We start from the raw sequence: 19,293 nt of genomic DNA, 5'->3' as shown, positions 1-19,293 counted from the left end.
TTTCTTCCCGTGTTCAGTTTTATGTACCTTTAAAGTCAAAACTACATTGTTTTTTAAACTACTAGAACTTTATAGTTCCAACTGCCCTACTATGGTCCTATTACATAGTTCACCTTTTGTTGTAGTGTCTTTTTCTAAAATTAATCATTGTTGACTATCAACTAGTTTGATGTTATTTTTTATTCTGTTCTCTCTTTTGCATCTTCCCTTCTCTTTTTTTAAGACACGGTCTTGCTATTGGTTGGTCTGGAGCTCAATATGTATACTAAGCTGGCCTCAAACTTAAGAGATACTCCTGCTTCTGCTTCCCATGTGTTGGGATTTAAGGTGTGCTTGCCTGGGTTTGCTCTCTCTGTCTCTCTCTCTGGTTTTTCAAGATAGGGTTTCCCTTTGTAGTCCTAGTTGTCCTGGAATTAGCTCTGTAGACTAGGCTGGCCTCAAACTCAGTGATCCACCTGCCTCTACCTCCCGAGTGGAGGCAGACATGTGGCCCCATTGCCCAGCTGCTTTGTCTCTTGATTGCAGTTTATAATTCAGATTGTTGTGCCATCCATTCTTCCAATTTTGCCATGACTAACTTCAAGTAGTGAGCCATTTACCCAGCCTCCAACTATCAATTTTACAAATTTTACGTGTTATTGTCCCTCCTTTCTCTTCTCCCTCTCTTCTCTCCCTTTCATAAGTTGTGGGGATTGAAGTGAAAGTTTTAGGCATAGCAGGTAGATGTTCTACAAGCTTAACTACATCCCTGTTCATATACTACCTATTTTATTTGTTTTTTGCTTGTATTGGGAACTGACTACAGAGACTCGTGTTTTACCACAGGACTAACCTCTAACTCCCCCCTTCTTTTTTTTCTTTTGAGAAAGTGTCAAAGTAAGTTGCTTGTGCTGCCTCAAATTCAGTCTAGCTCAGGTAGACCTTGAATTTGTGATCCTTCTGCTTTAACTTTCATTACTGAGATAATAAGCTTTTGGTACCAGGACCTACAACTTAGTGTGCTCAGGATTGAACCCCAGGTATATGAGATAAATTTTATCACTGAACTACATACGCATCCTTTACCATTTAAAATTATTTGCCAATACAACAGTTTAGCTTAGTTTATTTTGTTTGAATAAAACACCAGAGATGTGGTAAATTATTTGTCCTTTTGTTTTGAAGGCTGGGAAGTTGAAGAGCATGGAAGTGGTATCTGTTTGGCATCTGTGAAGTCTTCTCACCACATCATAACATAGGGTATCACTGTGAGGCAGCAGGTGGTCTAGCCTTGGTTTCTTTATTCTTAAAATGCTGTGAATGCTCTGCAAAGGCATTCCTCTAATCTTTACCTCTCCAGATGGTGTTAACATCACTTTGGGTTAAGTTTCTAATACACAGACTTTTGAGGGACATATTGAAACTACTGAATACAAACCTCATGATTGATATTTCCTCTTTATCCTCTCTGTGTTGGCTAGTTTTCAGTAAACAATGACAGAACACTGCAAAGTATAAGCTCCCTTCTTCACACTATATACAATAATTGTTTCAGAGACACTTACAGACTCATGTGTGAGAGTTATAAGTTTGCCTTTTAAAAATTTTCATTTGCTTTTTGAGACAGAATTTCTCTGTGTTGCTCTGATTGTGCTCTGATTGTCCTGGAACAACCAGGCTGGTCTTGATCTCACAGAGATCCTGTTGCCTCTTCCTCTTGAGTCCTGGGATTAAAGGTGTGCACACCACCACTTGGCTACCTAGTTCTCTTTTTAAAACAATTTTTTGTTACATTTATTGTATATTTATATGTGTGTGGATGTGCTTGTGTCGTGGTGCGTATGTGAAAGTCAGAAGACAACTTGCAGGAGTCAGTTCTGTCATGTGGATCTAGGGATTGAACGGAGGTCATCTGGCTGTATGTATATATGTAGCCCTTTCACTATAATTAATTTTTTTAAAAAGATTTATTTTCATTTTTATTTTGGTATCTGTGTGGTATGTATTCGAGTTCGGATGCCTGCAGAGGCCAGAAGAGGGTATTGGATCCTATAGAGCTGGAGTTAAAAGTGGTTGTGAGCAACCCAGAGTAGATGTAGAGAACTCTTTTACAAGAATAGGATCCATCAGTTAGCACTTTTATGTATCTCTTGTAGCATCTTTTATCACATGAGGAGACATTTTTCTTCCACTCTCTACTTTGAGTTGTTAATAATCAGTAAATTTCATAAACATATTTTCATATTAATTGGGATATAATGTTCCCGCCCCCATTTGTTGATAAATTTTATTGTGGGGTGCTGTTACCCAGCCTTGCATTGTTGGACTAAACCTTATTTATAGTAATACAGTTTTGTTGTTGTTTTGTGTTTTGAGACAAGGACTCTATATAGTCCTGACTGTCCTGGAACTTGCTTTGTAACCAAGTTGGCCTTAACTCACAGAGATCTTGCCACTGCCTCCCAAGTACTGAGATTAAAGGTATATATCATAACCAGCTATAATCTTTTTAATATTGCTGGGCTGAGTTTGTGGAAATTTTTCATCTAAATTCATGAGAGATAGCTATTTTTAGTTTTATTTCCCATGGGTAGGTATCATGGTTGTAAATTTCCCCAGAAAGAAGCTAGAAGTGTTCCATACTTTCAAGTTGGTGTTTAATTTTGTTTTAAATTTTTATCACCTCAAGAAACTCTATGTATAACAATATAATTATAAATTTAGAAAGCAATACAGTCTTAAAAGAAAAAATTTCAAATTACAAAATTCTTCAGAACACATTAAAACATTTTTTTTTTCCCTTTGGATTAGTGTGACAAATGTATTAGTGATTGGTTAGTAGTGTCTAATGCCTGTTGGGCTAATGGTCAGTGGAACTAGAAAGCTAACCAGCTTTCCTAGAAAATTTTTTTGGAATGGTGTGTGTGTGTGTGTGTGTTTCTCTGTGTAACCCTGTCTGTCCTGGAACTCACTCTGTAAACCAGGCTGGTCTTGAACTCAGAGGTCCCTCTGCCTAGGATTAAAAGTTCTGTGACATCATTGTATTGCCTTTATGGAAAAAATGATTTTTACTGTTTTAACACACAGGAAGTTTAATTCATAAATCCACAGAATAAAAACTATGACAGAATTGAAACTAGCAACATACTAGCTTTATATTTTTCCTGGTTGGTGTCCTTTTGCCTACAACCTGTTCCTTTCTTATCACCTAATTTTACCATCTCTTGGTCTTTCTAAGCTTTTAGAATTTACGTATTTATACTCATTTAAATATATGTGTGTGTGTGTTTATATTATAGGCTAGTACCTGCATGACAGAGAACTTTTTATTTTTCTACCTTTGGATCTTGTTAATTCTATTTGCCTTTGCTTTAATTAATCCTTTTATCAGGGGTTAGCAAGTCAACACTTAGGTCCATACTTCCATCAACTGTTTTTTTGTGTGACTTGCCAGCCAGTTTAGTTCTTACATGGTTAGTTAGATAGAAAAGGAATAATATTTCATGATCTCTGAAAATTATGTAATTGAAATTTCAGAGGCTCTTTGTTGGATCATAGCTGTGTTTATGCTTTGCATGGATTCTTTTGTGTTTTAGTGACAGAGAGTTGGCATAGTTTAAATGTTTTACTATATTTTAGCCTTTTACAGAAAATAAATTTCTAGGGAGCTGGAGAGATGGCTCAGTGGTTAAGAGCATTGCCTGCTCTTCCAAAGGTCCTGAGTTCAATTCCCAGCAACCACATGGTAGCTCACAACCATCTGTAAAGAGGTCAGGCGTCCTCTTCTGGCCTTCAGGCATACACACAGACAGAATATTGTATACATAATAAACAAATAAATATTAAAAAAAAAATAAATTTCTATAATAGAGAATTTATTTTAGACTTTTGCTTTTCTTAGCATATATATTTAAAACTAAATTTGCTTCTGAATACTATTTTAGTTTACATTTTATACATTTTGATATTTGCATTGTTTCTTACTCATTTATTGTTTGAGTTTATTTCTGCCCAAGAGTATAAGGCTTTGCTGTATTTGCCAGCCGACTGTGTCTTTTGGAGGGTTAATACTTTATTTATATACATATTTTATAGATAGTGAAGTGTTCTGTTTCTGTTTTGCAAGATAGTGTCTTTTGCTTTGTTTTGTCTGGCCTGGTATTCACTGTTGCCCAAGTTCTTGAATTCATGATAGTCTGCCTTAGCCTCCCAAGTGTAGAGGTTACAGGTGTGTTCACCAAGCTCGCCTTTGAATGTAATCTTCTACAGTTAACTTGGTAAACGTAACTGATAATACTGCTGAGTTCTGTCTCGTTACTGATTTCTTTTTTTTTTTTTTTGGAGACAGGGTCTCACTAATAGCTCTGGCTGCCCTGGAACTCACTGTGTAGCCTGCTTCTGCCTCATGAGTGTTGGGATTAAAGGTGTGCTTTTAATTACTGAGTTATCTTCCCTTCTACTCCCCCCCCCTTTTTTTTTTTTGGAGACAGGGTTTTGTGTGTAACAGCTCTCTCTGTCCTGAGACTGTAAACCAGACTCGAACTCTTATTCAGGCTGCTTTTGAATTCATGGACTCAAATTATTCATCTTTTTCGTGTTCGTTCTATTCCTTCCTTTCTTGATATTGTCCCTTGTGAGATGTATAGCTGGCAAAGATTTTCTCCATTCTTTTGCCTTAAGTAGTACCAGGAAGTAAATGCTTTACCACAGAGGTGTAGACCTAGCTGTTCAAGGCTATTTATTTTGTTCCTTGGCAGGCCTTTTTAAACTTTATTCAACCTGCTTGTCATTTTGTATTACTTCTCAATCTGTAAAAGTTCTTTAAAATGTCTTTGCCTGTGCCTGTATTTGTTGTTGTTGTTCCCCCCCCTCCATGTTTTCCTCTAGTTCAGGTACTCAACATGTAGGGGGATGCATATCAGATATTCTACATAATGGATATTTATATTATGATTCATAACAGAAAGTTACAGTTATGAAGTAGCAACAAAATAAGTTTATCTTTGGGGGTTGCCACAAGATGAGGACCTGTATTAATAAAAGAAGGTTGAGTACCGTTGCTCTAAGCTGTTTGGGGTTTAGGACTGACATAAAAGTCTTTGATTCATTTTGAATAGATTTTTGTGTAGGGTTAGTATAATAGTTACTTAATTGTTCGTGATAAAAACAATTTAAGCAAGAAAGAATTTATTTGGGCTCACAGTTTTAAGGATACAGTCATCATGTTATGAAAGGCACCGTGGCAGTAATATGAAATAGCTGGCCACATTGTCTCCACTATCAGGAGATATAGGGTTTGTCTCCACTGGCTTTCTCTTTTTCGAATTTTATTCAGCCTGATGCCCCAGCCCATGGGATGGGAAAGCTTATCATATCTGGGTTGAGTGTTCCCTCCTTCCTCAATCTTTTCTGGAAAATAACCTCATAAACATATCAGAAATATGGTTCTCTGGTGATTCAGAATGTTCTTAAATTGACAATGAAAATTAACCATCACAGTGATTTTTTTTTCATACTTACCTGTGAGATATCCTGTTCTCAGCATCAGTTGTTGAAGAGCCTATTTATGCTATGTGCCTGTACATACATGTGTGCATGCGTGTGTATATATAATGTATGTTTTTAGCCCCTCTGTTGAAAATTGGGTACATGTGGATGCATGGTTTATTTTTGTGTTCTCTGTTTTTATAAATGGAAGTTTCTGTCCTGTCTGGTCCTGCAGCCATTTAGTCCCCAAAAAACACACAGAGGCTTATAGTAATTGTAAACAGTTTGGCCTATTTTTTCAGGCTTATTATTAACTATCTCTTACAACTTAAATTAATCCATAATTCTTATCTGTGGTTAGCCATGTGCCTTGGTACTTTTTCTCAGGATGACATTCTCATCGTCCTCTGTTTCTGTCTGGTGACTGACTCTTTGCCTTTCCTCTTCCCAGAATTCTCCTAGTTTAGTTGCCCCGCCTATACTTCTTCCTGGCTACTAGCCAATCAGCATTTTATTAAATCATTATGAGTGACAAATCATTATGAGTGTACAAAAGCATTATCCCACAGCATGTTTTACGTTTTACTGCCTTATACATCTGTCTTTGTGCCAGTACCATGTTGTTTTTGTTGCTATGGCTTTGTTATTTATTTGAAATCATGATGTCTCTTGCATTGTTCTTTCTGTTTAGGATTACTTGGGGTATTTGGAGGTTTGAATGCTTCCATATGAATCTTAGGATTTTTTTTTTCTAGTTCAGTTAAGAAAGTCATTGGAATTTTGATGGGACTTGCATTGAATCTGTAGGTAGCTTTCAGAAATTTAGCCATTTTCCACAAAATTTATTTTTCTTAATTAGCATGGATCTTCTCATGTTTTCTGCAAACTACTAGGCTTTCCTTTTTTTCTTCCTCTCAAGCTGTCTGAATGAGTTTGGGGTTTTTCTGTGTTGCAGTCTATCTGCATCAAACTCCACAGGTGCTTGGGGTCTAAACGCTGCTGGAGTTAGCCCCTCACCACTGGCCAGCTCTGCCATTAGGTAGCTCCTGCCACATGTGCTTCTTCCCCATGATCCACTGTGTGCAATTTTCAGACAGCAGGCTACCTCTCCGGGTGGGTTGTTGGGCTTTCCCTGGACCCTTTCCTTGGACTGCTGCCAAACTAGGTAGCTGCCTTGAAAACCCACTCGGTATTTTACTGTTCTACACAGCACCAGTCAGCCCTATGTTGGGTGCTGGTGAAATGCAATCCTAGTCTTATTAATAAAAACTTGGAGTCAGATATCAGGGGGTAAAAGCTGAAAGATCAGAGAAGCAAATGAGTAACCACAGTCACTTCTTAACTCCGAATTCTCTGACCAAAAAGGGCTAAGATCCATCTACACCCTGCCTTATCACTTCCTGTCTCCTGTCTGTACAGATCTCCAGACTTCTATGTTAACTAGTGACTAGTTCTACTCTCTGATCTGTAGGCAAGCTTTATTTGTCAGAACACAAATAAAATTATCACCCACAAGATCTGGCTGTTGTGGAATCACTCTGTAGACCAAGCTGGTCTTGAACTCAGAGATCTGCCTGTCTCTGCCTTCTGAGTGCTAGGGTTAAAGGTATGCGCCACCACCACTTAGCTGACCTTTTCTGGATTATTTTTACTTTTATAGTTTGTGTGTGTGTGTGTGTGTGTGTGTGTGTGTGTGTGTGTGTGTGTGTGTGTGTGTGTACTAGTGGGAATTGGTTTTTCTTTTACCATGTTGGTTCTAGGGATCACATACAGGCCATAATGGCAGTCACCTTTACCACTGAGTCAACTCAAAGGCCTGATCTTGGATTTCTTGTTCTTTGTCTCCACTTTCTAAGTGCTAAGATTGCACATATGTATCATTATGCTTGATTTATGTGTTGCTGAGGATTGAGCTATAGGACTTTGTACATGCTGTGTGAGTACTTTACAGACTGAGGAACATTCCCAGCTGTATGTAACCTAGCCTTTTACTTTGGAAGAATTTGTGGCAAAAATCTTTATTTCTGTCTTTATCTGTCTGTCCATCCGTCTGTCCGTCCGTCTGTCTGTCTTTGATTCAGGGTCTCACTATGTAGCCTTGGCTGGCTTGAAATTCTTTTTGTAGACCTTGCCTCAGCTCAGATCCACCTGCTTCTGAGTGTTGGGATTAAAGACATGCCATTATACCACCTCCATGAATGCCATGCCCAGCTGCTGTGGTGAATCCTTGCATTGAAAGCATGTCTTTTCTGGGGGCGGGGAGGGGCTAGTACTCTACTACTGAGCCACACCCTTTTTTTTTGAAAGTGAGTTTTTTTTAATTTGAAAAATTGAAAATCTTCTGGTAGTAACCTGAGTATACTAAGAAAACTATAATGTATTGCTTAAGATGTTAACTTTTATTTTAGATATTTTATCTGAAATACAGACATGAACTAGCAGCTTGAAAGCACAATATTTTATTGTGATTTCTAGTAGTGATAGACATTTTTCCCCTCTTCCTTATTGGCAGTTGATGATGCATGAATTTTGATTTGATTTTTGATCAGTTCTAGCTGACTTTCAATATGGAGTTCCGTATATCTGATCAATATCTAAAGGCAAACATGTTTTATAAGGTACTCTGTATTTTTATTTAACGATAAAGGTAAACTATATTCTTTTCCCATGTTTTATTTATATAAGAAGGGTCAGTTTATGTGGTGATAAGGTTTGAACTCAGGACTTTTTTGTTCTAGGCAAGTATTCTATCAACTGTTCTACCACCAATGTTCTACCAACATTCCCAGCCCTGAAATTTTGCTCTTGAATTATATTTTTTATGACACATTGATAAATGTGTTATGTTGGTTAATTGCTTTTTAAAAATTATTTACTTTTATTTTATGTACTTTGGTGTTTTGCCTGCATATATGTCTGTATGAGGGTGTCATATCTTGGAGTTACAGTTGTGAGCTGCCTTGTGGGTACTGGGAATTGAACCCAGGTCCTCTGGAAGAGCAGTCTGTTCTTAACCTCTTAGCCATCTCTCCAGCCCCAGTAAATTGCTTTTCAGCCCTTTGTTAAGTTACAGATAGTTTTTAAGGAGTGGTTCATAAAATCTGATGCATTAATTGATCTTAACTTTTTCCGTTCTTGAGTTTTGTTTATGGACAGTTCTATACTTTTTATCTTCTTTCTAGTCTTATTGGGAACAGTTTGGAAGATGATTCCCAGATTGCCTCACCATTAAACCCGAATGGAAACTTTAATGTCGTCATTAAAGAGGAGCCTCTCGATGATTATGATTATGAACTTAGTGAATGCCCGGAAGGGGTCACTGTGAAGCAAGAAGAGACAGATGAGGAAACGGATGTATATTCAAACAGCGATGATGATCCTATATTAGAGAAACAACTAAAGAGACACAATAAGGTTGATAACTTGGAATCTGACCATCCATCTTATAAATGGCTACCAAGTAGCCCAGGTGTTGCTAAAGCTAAAATGTTTAAATTAGATGCTGGAAAAATGCCAGTGGTTTACCTAGAGCCCTGTGCTGTCACCAAAAGCACAGTGAAAATTTCTGAACTTCCTGATAATATGCTTTCCACATCTCGAAAAGATAAATCAGTGTTGGCAGAATTAGAATATTTGCCTACATATATTGAAAATTCCAGTGGGACTGACTTTTGCTTAAATAAGGATTCAGAAAATAGTCTCAGAAAACATTCATCAGACCTCAGAATGGTACAAAAGTATACTTTACTTAAAGAACCTCAGTGGAAATATCCGGACATATTTGATAACAGTAGCACAGAAAGAATAAATGACAGTTCAAAGGGATCATCTGGAGATTCATTTTCAGGAAAAGAGGACTTGGGCAAAAAGCGAACAACTATGCTTAAAATGACAACACCTTCAAAGACTGTGACTGCTAGTCAGAGTGCCTCTCCAAACACTCCTGGAAAAAGAGGAAGGCCTCGAAAGTTGAGACTCTCTAAGGCGGGGAGACCACCTAAAAACACGGGGAAGTCTTTAACTGCTACAAAGAATGTTCCTGTAGGTCCTGGAACTACATTTCCTGATGTGAAGCCTGATCTAGAAGATGTAGATGGTGTGCTCTTTGTTTCCTTTGAATCAAAGGTAAGATTGTGATGATCAGCTTTTTTCTGAGGTCTGTTTTGAATTGTAAATTGGCTTAAAATTTAGGATCTACTTTTGTTAATGTATCTATTTGTGAGTATGTTGGGGAAAGGAAATGAGTATGAGTATCTTTACGTTTGGTTTAGTTAACAGCAATCACCTCTTAATATACCTCCTTTGAAATAGACTTTAAAAGTGGACCTTTGCTTAGGTCTCACTCTAATTTACTCAGGGTATTTATCTGATTGAAAAAAGATTTATGTGTATCTGGTGTATGTGAATGCAGGTGCCTGTGGAGACCAGAGGTGTTGGGTTACACTGGAGCTAGAGTACAGGCAGTTGTGAGCTGACATTGGCACTGGAAATTGAACTTAGAATTTTCATTGTTGCAGACTCAAAGCTTAACAATTCATGAAAAGTTCACTTTTTCCCCCCCTGAGATACTGTCGGGGACCAGCCTTGGCAAGATACTTCATCTCTCCTACTACTGGCTAGTAACAGTGGTGTAGAATATTGGAGAACAAAATAGTAGCAGTCCTTTTTTTTTTTTCTTTCCTGTTTTGGAGACAAGGGCTCTCTACATAGCTTTGGCTGTACCAGAATTCAGTCTGCTCTGTAGATTAAGCTAGCCTTGAACCCACAGAGATCATTTTGCTGTTTCCTCTGAGAGCTGGGACTAAAGGTGTGTGCTACCATGTCCAGCTCAATGCTAGCAGTCTTGATGACTTGAGTCTTACCCGTAGTGTTTTGGTTTGTCTCCTCTCACTCTACATGCATAATATTTTTCGTGCAGATATTTTAAGGAGTTTGATATTTCTAAGTTGGCTGTAGATGTTGGATGTCTGTTACTGAGAAAGCTTCTTTTCTAGGTGGTGGTGGTTTTTCCTTCTTTCTTCCCCCCTCCTTCTTTTCTTTTTTCTCCTTCTTCCTCTTTTTTTTCTCTTCCCTCCCTGACCATCCCATCCCTATGTTTGTAGCAGGAATCGGGGAGAACAGTGATGGAGATCAAACCTAGGTCCTTATACATAAGAACTTCTGTACTACATCCTAGCCTCTTATGATTAAAATAATTGAATGTGAATACTATAGAAAATAATAAAGTACATTACACTGGATATGGTGATACATGCCTAAAATCCTAGCACTTGGGAGATAGAGGAGCAGCATGATCAGGAATTGACTAGCACACTCAGCTACTTAATGAGTTTGAGTCCAGCCTGTGTTACATTAAACCCTGCTGCCGCCACCACCCCTCCACCCAAGGACAAGAAACTCCCCAAAGTATGAGAACAGTTACTCCTGTTCTACGAATTTGAAGCTATTGGTGTTTTTTATATTCTTAGTCCTTTATTATTATTATTTTAAAAAGATTCTGTGTGTATGAGTGATTATACATGTATTTGGGTATCAGTGTGCATGCCTGCGTGAGTGTGTGCAGAGGCCAGAGGTTCGCACCTTCTTCATTGTTTTCAGTCTTACTCGTTGAGGTAGGGTATCCTCAGGAGTTCACTGATTGGCTAGGCTGACTGACCAGTGAGCTCCAAGACAGTCTCATGTTTCCTTCACCCTGATCCCCACTAGGGGTTACAGAAAAGTGCCACTATAACCAGCTTTTGCATGGGTACTGGGGATAAATCAGGTTCTCATGATTACGTGGTAAGCACTGTACTTACTAAGCATTCCCTCCAGCCTCTGGTCATCATCATCATTTTTTTTAATTTCCTTTAAAAATTTTAGAAGCAACATAAACTGGATTTTATTTTTAATATATAGGAGGCTCTAGATATTCATGCAGTTGATGGGACCACAGAAGAAACTTCTAATCTTCCGACTACTGCCACAAATGACCCAGGTATTATATAAATATAAAAACAGTATAAATTCAGATTATTTGCTCTTGGGGCTGAAGTAGTGAAGTGTGGAACGTTTATTCTCTCTGATATGTACATTGTTATTTTATCACTGTTTTGTCAATAGATTGCAGAACAAGAATTTCCCAGTTGGAAAAGGAATTAATAGAAGATTTGAAATCTTTGAGGCATAAGCAGGTGATACATCCCGCTCTTCAAGAAGGTACTAGTTTCTAAGTGTGGATAAGCCAATTTGTCTTTTGTTCATTATCTCCTTTCTCTTTTTTCTTCCTACCCCTTTTTGCTTATTTCTTCATTCTTCATTCTCTGTTTCCCTCCTATCCTTCATTTCATTTCAGTACCTCTTAACTAGCAATTTTTTATTTTCTCTGCTTCTAAAGTTCTTTTCAACTTAAAAGCACATGTAGTTCCTTATTCTAGTAATATATGTGCATATAGCATGTACTATAAGATATATATATAGTACACATATATAATGTATTGCTATAAGATGTGTGTGTATATATAAAATGTATCACAGGAAGCCGTATTTTCTCTTCAAAATTGGAGCATTTTGCATCTTTAAAACTGGTTGCATTTGTTTTTTTTTTTTTGCTTTGGGATTGAGAGTCGTGTTTTTATTTCTTAAATAACATATTAAGGACACACACACACTTTTATTGGGGCTGAAGAGATGGCTCAGTAGATAAAGTGTGCTTGCTATGAAGTATGAAGATCTTACTTTGATCCCTAGCACACACATAAGAAAGCCAAGTATTGTGGTACGTGCCTGCAGTCTTGGTGCTTGGGAAAAAAGAGACAAAAGGATCTCTGATTTGTGCTATCTGATCTATTTAGTTAAATTGGTGTGTTCCCGGTTCAGTGAGAAAACTTGCAGAAAAAATAAAGGGCGATTGTGAAACTGCTCTCTGTCTCTAACCTCTACATGCATAGGTGCTGGTGTTGGAGCATGTCCATGTGCATGCATCAACACATAAATACAAGAGTATTTTTGTCATTGTGTGCCCTGCAAGTATATAACATTTGGAGGAGTATTGGGAACTTAATTAAACAATTTAGATGGCTCAGTAGTGTAAGGTACTTGTTGCCAAATCTGATGATTAGATTTCAATCTCTGGAATTCCTGTAGGAGAAAGAGAGATACAATTTCTGCCCAAGTTATCCTGATTTCCTCATGTTAACTTCCTAGATCCTTTGTAAGATTTTGATTGGAAACCTTAGCCTGTTACTTCTGTTTCATATTATATTACTTTATTTACAGGGTTATATTGTAGCCTAGACTGGCCTCTATCTTATCTTCTTCACTTCTCCAGTACTTACTTGCCTACTTAATATATTTGTTTGTTTGTTTTTAGTAGTAACCTATTCATTACAATGTTACTCTATATAATCTTTAAACTCCTTTTGGCCTTGGTTTTTTAAAAATTCTGGTAAAATATTTTCTCAAAATATTGTCTCTTTATAAGTAAGTCTCATTTTAGATTTATTGATAAAAACTGGAGAGTTAGTGCCCATAATCAGGCCAGAAACTCTATCTGTGGCAAGGTTTTATTGGAACTCAAGAAGGCCTCTGAACCTCAAGGCCTAAAAAAATAAAAGATTTGGATTTTGCTTTTTTATTTATGCTTCTTAGAGAATTGCTACAAATTTGACAACCTAAAATGGAAAACATTTATATTTTATACAGAATACATTTATATTTTACATTTTCTGTGTATTTGTAATCTAAACATGGCTTGTCACTTGCTTAGGTTCTCAAAAGACTGTAATCAAGATGTTGATGAAGCAATTGGCAAGGCATGTTTTTCTCTTCATTATTTGCTGGAGAGGATTCTGCTCCATTTCCCCTTAGTTTATCCCCCTACCCCCTCTTTCTCTTTCCTTTTGATTTTTTTCAAGACTGGGTTTCTCTGTGTAACAGCCCTTGGCTGTCCTGGAACTCACTTTGTAGACGAGGCTGACTTCTAACTCACAGACATCTGCCTGCCTCTGCCTCCCATGTGTTTGGATGAAAAGTATGCACCACCACCAATAATCCCCCCATCTTATTAATTGACAGAATTTATTTTCTTGCAGCCTTAGCAACACTTCTAGGTTATCACATGTACATAACTTTGTAGGTTCCCATGCCCTGTACCACATTCCATTGGATGTAAGTAAATCATAGATTTTTTCCTTATCCAAGGGTAGGTAATATGTAATACTGTAAGGTAAGGATTTAAGTGTGGCTGTTACTGTTTACTTAATCATTTTGCCTTTTACCGTTTGCTTTGTTAACTCTGAGCCAAAAAAGTATTTTTCTTCCCCAAAGACAGAAGGGAGATAATATGAGGTGTGATCTTTTTTTCTTGTAGTGGGCTTAAAACTGAATTCAGTGGATCCAACAATGAGCATTGATCTTAAATACTTGGGAGTACAACTGCCTTTGGCTCCAGCCACCAGCTTTCCCTTTTGGAACCTTACAGGAACCAACCCTACTTCTCCTGGTGAGTGTGTAGTAGCATTCTTATAATTGAATAATATTTTTCTTCTTTAATGTTTAGATTATTTGTAGTATAAATTTTAAAACATTACTTTTATTCTCTAACTTAGGATATTTAGATATCCATTTAGGATAATTTAGAGAGTAAGTCTTTTGTTTCTTGGCATTGAATTAATAAATAAAATGTATCATAGTAGAGAAACAGTAATTTGACATATTTGGCTGACTAGAACTCTGGTCATTTCTTTTGCTTTTTCTTTTATAGATGCTGGGTTTCCTTTTGTTTCTAGGACGGGGAAGACTAATGACTTCACCAAGATCAAGGGATGGAGAGGAAAATTTCATAGTGCTTCTGCATCTAGGAGTGAAGGTAATTGAGATTTTTAGTTCCTGCGTTTTGTATTTTCTAGTACTAGAGATTAAACATAGGTTCTAACAGCTTCTCAAGCATTTTCCTACTCAACTAAAGCCCAGTTCTTTTTCTGTTTTTGAGATATAAGCTCACTGACTGTGAAATGCTGGCTTGAGCTCCCAGTCCTCCTGCTCAGCCTCCCAAGTGTTGAAATTACAGACACCTAGCCTAGCCGGTCATTAGTGTTTGTTTGTTTTGTTTAAAGATTTATTTATTTATTGTGTATACAGAGTTCTGTCTGCATGTATGTTTGCTGGCCAGAAGAGGGCACCAGATCTCATTACTGATGGTTGTGAGCCACTATGAGGTTGCTGGACCTCTGGAAGAGCAGGCAGTGCTCTTAACTGCTGTGCCATCTTGCCACAGCCAAGTGTTTGTTTAAACTTTACATATGGTCTGAAAAAAATGTAGCCTTGGCCTAGGGTAGTGGCACTTACTTGCCTTTAATCCCAACACTGGAGAGAGGTGGATTTCTGTGAGGTTGAGTCCAGTTTGACCACATGGCGAGTTCCAGGCCAGCCAGGGTTACATAGTGAGACCCTGTTTCAAATCAGATCAGTCTCATTCAACCACTTGTCATTACCCCCTCACTCTCTAAACTGAAGTGAAAACAGAGTCTTGTTGGTGTTTGTTTTCTCCCTAGCTACACCCTGGGGTTCGACTCCTATTCATTTCAAACTTAATTATTGATGCAGCTTTCAAACTGTTTTCTTTTGCTATGCATCATTTCAGAACTATATACTTCAAAATTGTCTGTTAGTTCTGATAGTCTTATGCTTTAGAATACACTTGTACCCAAAGGTTTTGTTTGGGAATATGAACCTATTTCTCACTACATGGTTTGCTATTTATACCCTAAACAGTTTAGTTTACCATTTATCCAAAATAAGCCTTCTTCATGTTTGAGTTTGCCTAGTTTTATAACAATGGTAATATGTTTAAATCTACTAATATTTTGCTTTTCTAGAAATGGGATGTTGTTAGGTCTGGTGATATACACCATTGTAGTCCAGTCACTTGGGAGTTAAACAAAGAATTGCAAAAGGTCTGGCCTAGTGCCATATCAAAGACATCTAGGGCTGCATAGTGAGAACTTGCTTCAAAGTAAAACAAAACCAAACAAATGAAAACTCTTAAAGATTATGCTCTTTTTTTTTCTTTTCTTCTTTTTCTTTTTCTCGAGACTGGATTTCTCTGTAGCTTTGGATCCTGTCCTAGAACTAGCTCTGTAGACCAGGCTGGCCTTTAACTCACAAAGATCCACCTGCCTCTGTGACTGAAGTGCTGGGATTAAAGGTATATGCCATCACTGCCCAGCTTGGTGTGTGTGTGTGTGTTTATTTATTTAATTTTGTGGAACTCAGATCTCTTAAATAACCCTGGCATTCTGTTGAAGTCTTCTTTAATTTCCTTTTTTCCCCTTGCTGTTATGTTTTTATTCATCACTGGTTTATAGTTAGGTAAAAAGAGACACTGTGTCATTTGTCTTGGTTTTCTATTTTTCCTTCTTTCTGAGTAAAAATAGTTTAGAGAAGTCTCAATAGCATCTATCTCAGTATTCCTGACCTCGTAGAATGTTTTTCCTGGAGATCTGAAACTCTCCTAGGTTTAAATGTCTTGTATCTCCTTATTTCTAGGTGGAAATGCAGAGGCCTCACTGAAAAACCGTTCTGCTTTCTGTAGTGATAAGCTGGATGAGTACTTGGAAAATGAAGGCAAGCTGATGGAAACAAGCATGGGCTTCTCTTCCAATGCGCCCACGTCCCCAGTAGTCTATCAACTACCTACCAAGAGTACCAGCTATGTTCGAACTCTTGATAGTGTACTAAAGAAGCAATCTACTAGTTCTCCTTCTACCTCTTATTCTGTGAAGCCCCATTCTGTAACCACAGCCTCTCGAAAAACAAAATCTCAAAGCAAACAGACAGCACTCAGTGGTCGAACTAAATCATCTTATAAGTCAATTTTACCATACCCTGTTTCACCAAAGCAGAAAAACTCTCATGTGATCCCAGGAGATAAAATTACCAAGAATTCCTTAAATACAACCTCAGATAATCAGGTGACTAACTTCATTGTGCCAGCTGTAGATGAAAGTTCATTTCCAAAGCAGATTAGTTTGCGGCAGGCACAGCAACAACAGCTGCAACAGCAAGGAACACGTCCTCCGGGCTTGTCGAAATCACAAGTAAAGCTTATGGACCTGGAAGACTGTGCGCTCTGGGAAGGAAAACCAAGGACCTATATTACTGAAGAGCGAGCAGATGTCTCCTTGACAACTCTTCTTACTGCTCAAGTGAGTATTTGCTGTTTTCTGTAAACAGTGGTGCTTAGCTAGAAATTAGACATTGATGCTTTTGACAAATGGATAAGTTGGGTTTTAGCATTTTAATTACCTAGATGACATCTGCCTGTCTCTTGGCTTCGCATATGCTTTTAGTCCCCGTACTCAGGAGACAGAGGTCAGAACTCTGAATTTGAGGCCAGCTTGGTTTACATAGTGAGCTCCAGGCCAAAGCTACATAGTAAGACCCTGTCTCAAACAAAAGAAGGTGGAAAGTCATAAAAGTGCCTGATATTGACCTCTGGCCTCCACACGTGTATGCATGGGGTAGCATACACACAGTTACACATTCATATACTGTACACGTACCACAAATAAATACAAAAAAATAAAATAAATTTCTGGGGCTAGCAAGCTGGCTTAGTAGTTAAAAATGGTTTCTACACAAGCTTGGCGACCTGAGTTCAATCCCCAGAAACAATGTAAAGGTGGGTAAAGAGAACCAACTGCACAGCCTTGTTTTCTGACTTCCATATATGTGCTTTGGCATGTGCATCCTTACACATCATGCACAAACAATAAGTAAAAATAAAATTCTGTACTGAATTCTAGAACTAAAGATCATGAGACATCAACAGTAAATGCTTTCTGTAATTTGTATGATATGTGCATGTATATGCATGTATATGTCTGTGTATGATCATACATGCATGTGTACATGCATATGTGTTTGTAGGTAAAAGTCAGTGATAGATCTTGTTTAGACCCTCTCCCCTTTATTTAATGGAGGCAGGATCTCTTGTTGAAATTGAAGCTAGTAAGCCAGCAGCTGGCTCCAGAGATCACCATTTCTGGCCCCCAAGTACTGGGATTACAGGTGGCTGCTTTGAATGGGAGCACTTTATCCACTGAGTCAACTCTCTAGTCTGTGTCCTGTATTTACTAGTCACTCACAAAAGATTCATTCATGATTTTCTTCACTTTTTATTGGTTATTTAGGGCATTTTGTACAAAATAGTAGATCGTAATTATTGTAGATTTTACAGAACATATATGCTGTTGGAGTGTTATTCACTCTGCTGTTGCAATCTAGGTAATATGAGCCTGCTTTTGCTCCAGGAAAACCATATGAAACATTAAGTTTGACCTATTGACCTTAGATTTGTCAGTTCCGCAGAAGAACATTACGTATGGTTTCTAGTGAGTAAATAAATAACCTATATTTGATATTTTTGCTCTTAATGAGAAATTTCTTTCTCTGATATGTGCTAATCTATTTGACTGGGAGCTTGTTTACTCAGCCCTAATTATATTTGTAGTCTGACCTTTGCGTCTGTGTTAGTCTTGTATTAGTGCTCATAATCAGAAGGTAGATGAATATGTGACTCCTAAGTTGTTGGTGGTATTGGGATGATTTTGTAAAATTTTTACTTTCTCATTCAACTTTAGGCATCTCTCAAAACTAAACCTATCCACACAATCATAAGGAAACGAGCCCCACCATGCAACAATGACTTTTGTCGCCTGGGTTGTGTATGTTCCAGTTTAGCTTTAGAGAAGCGCCAGCCTGCTCACTGCCGTCGCCCAGACTGCATGTTTGGCTGCACTTGTTTGAAAAGAAAAGTTGTATTGGTTAAAGGGGGATCCAAAACAAAGCATTTCCCTAAGAAGGCTGCTCATCGAGATCCATTATTTTATGGTACACTGGGAGAGGAAGCAAAAGAAGGAGGGGGAGTCAGAGAAGATGAGGAACAATTGAAGGAGAAAAAGAAGAGAAAGAAGCTGGAATACAGTGAGTTGTTTTTTCTTTCTTTCTTTCTTTTTTTTTTTGTTTTTCAAGGCAAGGTTTCTTTGTGTAGCCTGGCTATCCTGGAACTTGCTCTGTAGACGAGGCTCAAACTCAGAGATCTGCATTTCTCTGCCTCCCAAATGAAGGGATCAAAGGTGTGTGCCACCACCACCCTATAGTGAGTATTAGTTAATTTAAAACTGTCTTATTTTTTGTAAAAGTATACTTTTTGTATGTGTTTGTACCTGTTTCTGTGATTGTATGTAGAGGGGCCAGAGGTTGAAGTCATTTGTTTTCCCCAGTTGCCTTCCACTTGTTTAAAATAATTTTTTACATTACACTTGTTTATTTATTTAGTGTGTGTGTATATGTGTGCGCGCACACATGCATTCTTAAGTGTAGCAGTCAGAGTAAAACTTGAAGAGTCTGGTTTTCCCCTTTACTATGTGGGTCCTAGGGATCAAACTTGGGTTGTGAGTTTTGACAGCAAATTCCTAATGTGCTGAGCCATCTCACTGGCCCGCCCTCCCTCCCTCCTTCCCTCCCTTTTTTTTTTTAAAAACTTAGACAAGGTTTCTGTGTATAACAGTCCTGGCTGACCAGGCTGGCCTTGAATTTAAAAGAGATCCACCTACCTCTGCCTCCCCAAGTGCTGGGATTAAAGATGTGTGCCCCCCACTGCCCACTTGTCTTCCATTCATTGATGTGACTAGACTGGCTGGCCAACAAATTCCCATGGGTCTTGTTTCTACTTTCCCAGTTCTGGTACTGCCACATCTGGTTTTTAATGTTAGTGCTGGAGATCTGTGCTTTGGGTCCTCGTGTCTATGTATGAAACACTTCAATAACTTAAGTCTTCTCTTC

At 38.0% G+C, this 19,293-nt stretch overlaps 1 protein-coding gene across 11 annotated transcripts in view; it reads left to right on the top strand.

The window, feature by feature from the left end:
* The window catches only part of Mga (MAX dimerization protein MGA), a 92,241-nt gene that overhangs the window by 32,650 nt on the left and 40,298 nt on the right, over positions 1 to 19,293 (top strand). For all 11 annotated transcript variants that reach the window (XM_050132406.1, XM_050132391.1, XM_050132438.1 and 8 more), the window contains exons 3-9: positions 8,649 to 9,591; positions 11,365 to 11,443; positions 11,569 to 11,664; positions 13,817 to 13,948; positions 14,210 to 14,314; positions 15,994 to 16,652; positions 18,090 to 18,432. In XM_050132406.1, the coding sequence (XP_049988363.1) occupies positions 8,649 to 9,591; positions 11,365 to 11,443; positions 11,569 to 11,664; positions 13,817 to 13,948; positions 14,210 to 14,314; positions 15,994 to 16,652; positions 18,090 to 18,432 (2,357 nt within the window). The remainder of the gene's footprint in view (positions 1 to 8,648; positions 9,592 to 11,364; positions 11,444 to 11,568; positions 11,665 to 13,816; positions 13,949 to 14,209; positions 14,315 to 15,993; positions 16,653 to 18,089; positions 18,433 to 19,293) is intronic.

The sequence above is a fragment of the Alexandromys fortis genome, unplaced genomic scaffold, assembly GCF_014885135.2.
Source record: "Alexandromys fortis isolate MF-2015 unplaced genomic scaffold, M_Fortis_MF-2015_v1.1 scaffold_6, whole genome shotgun sequence".
Taxonomy (NCBI): domain Eukaryota; kingdom Metazoa; phylum Chordata; class Mammalia; order Rodentia; family Cricetidae; genus Alexandromys; species Alexandromys fortis.
Note: the sequence above shows the minus strand (reverse complement) of the source record. Positions and strands in the feature narration are given on the sequence as shown.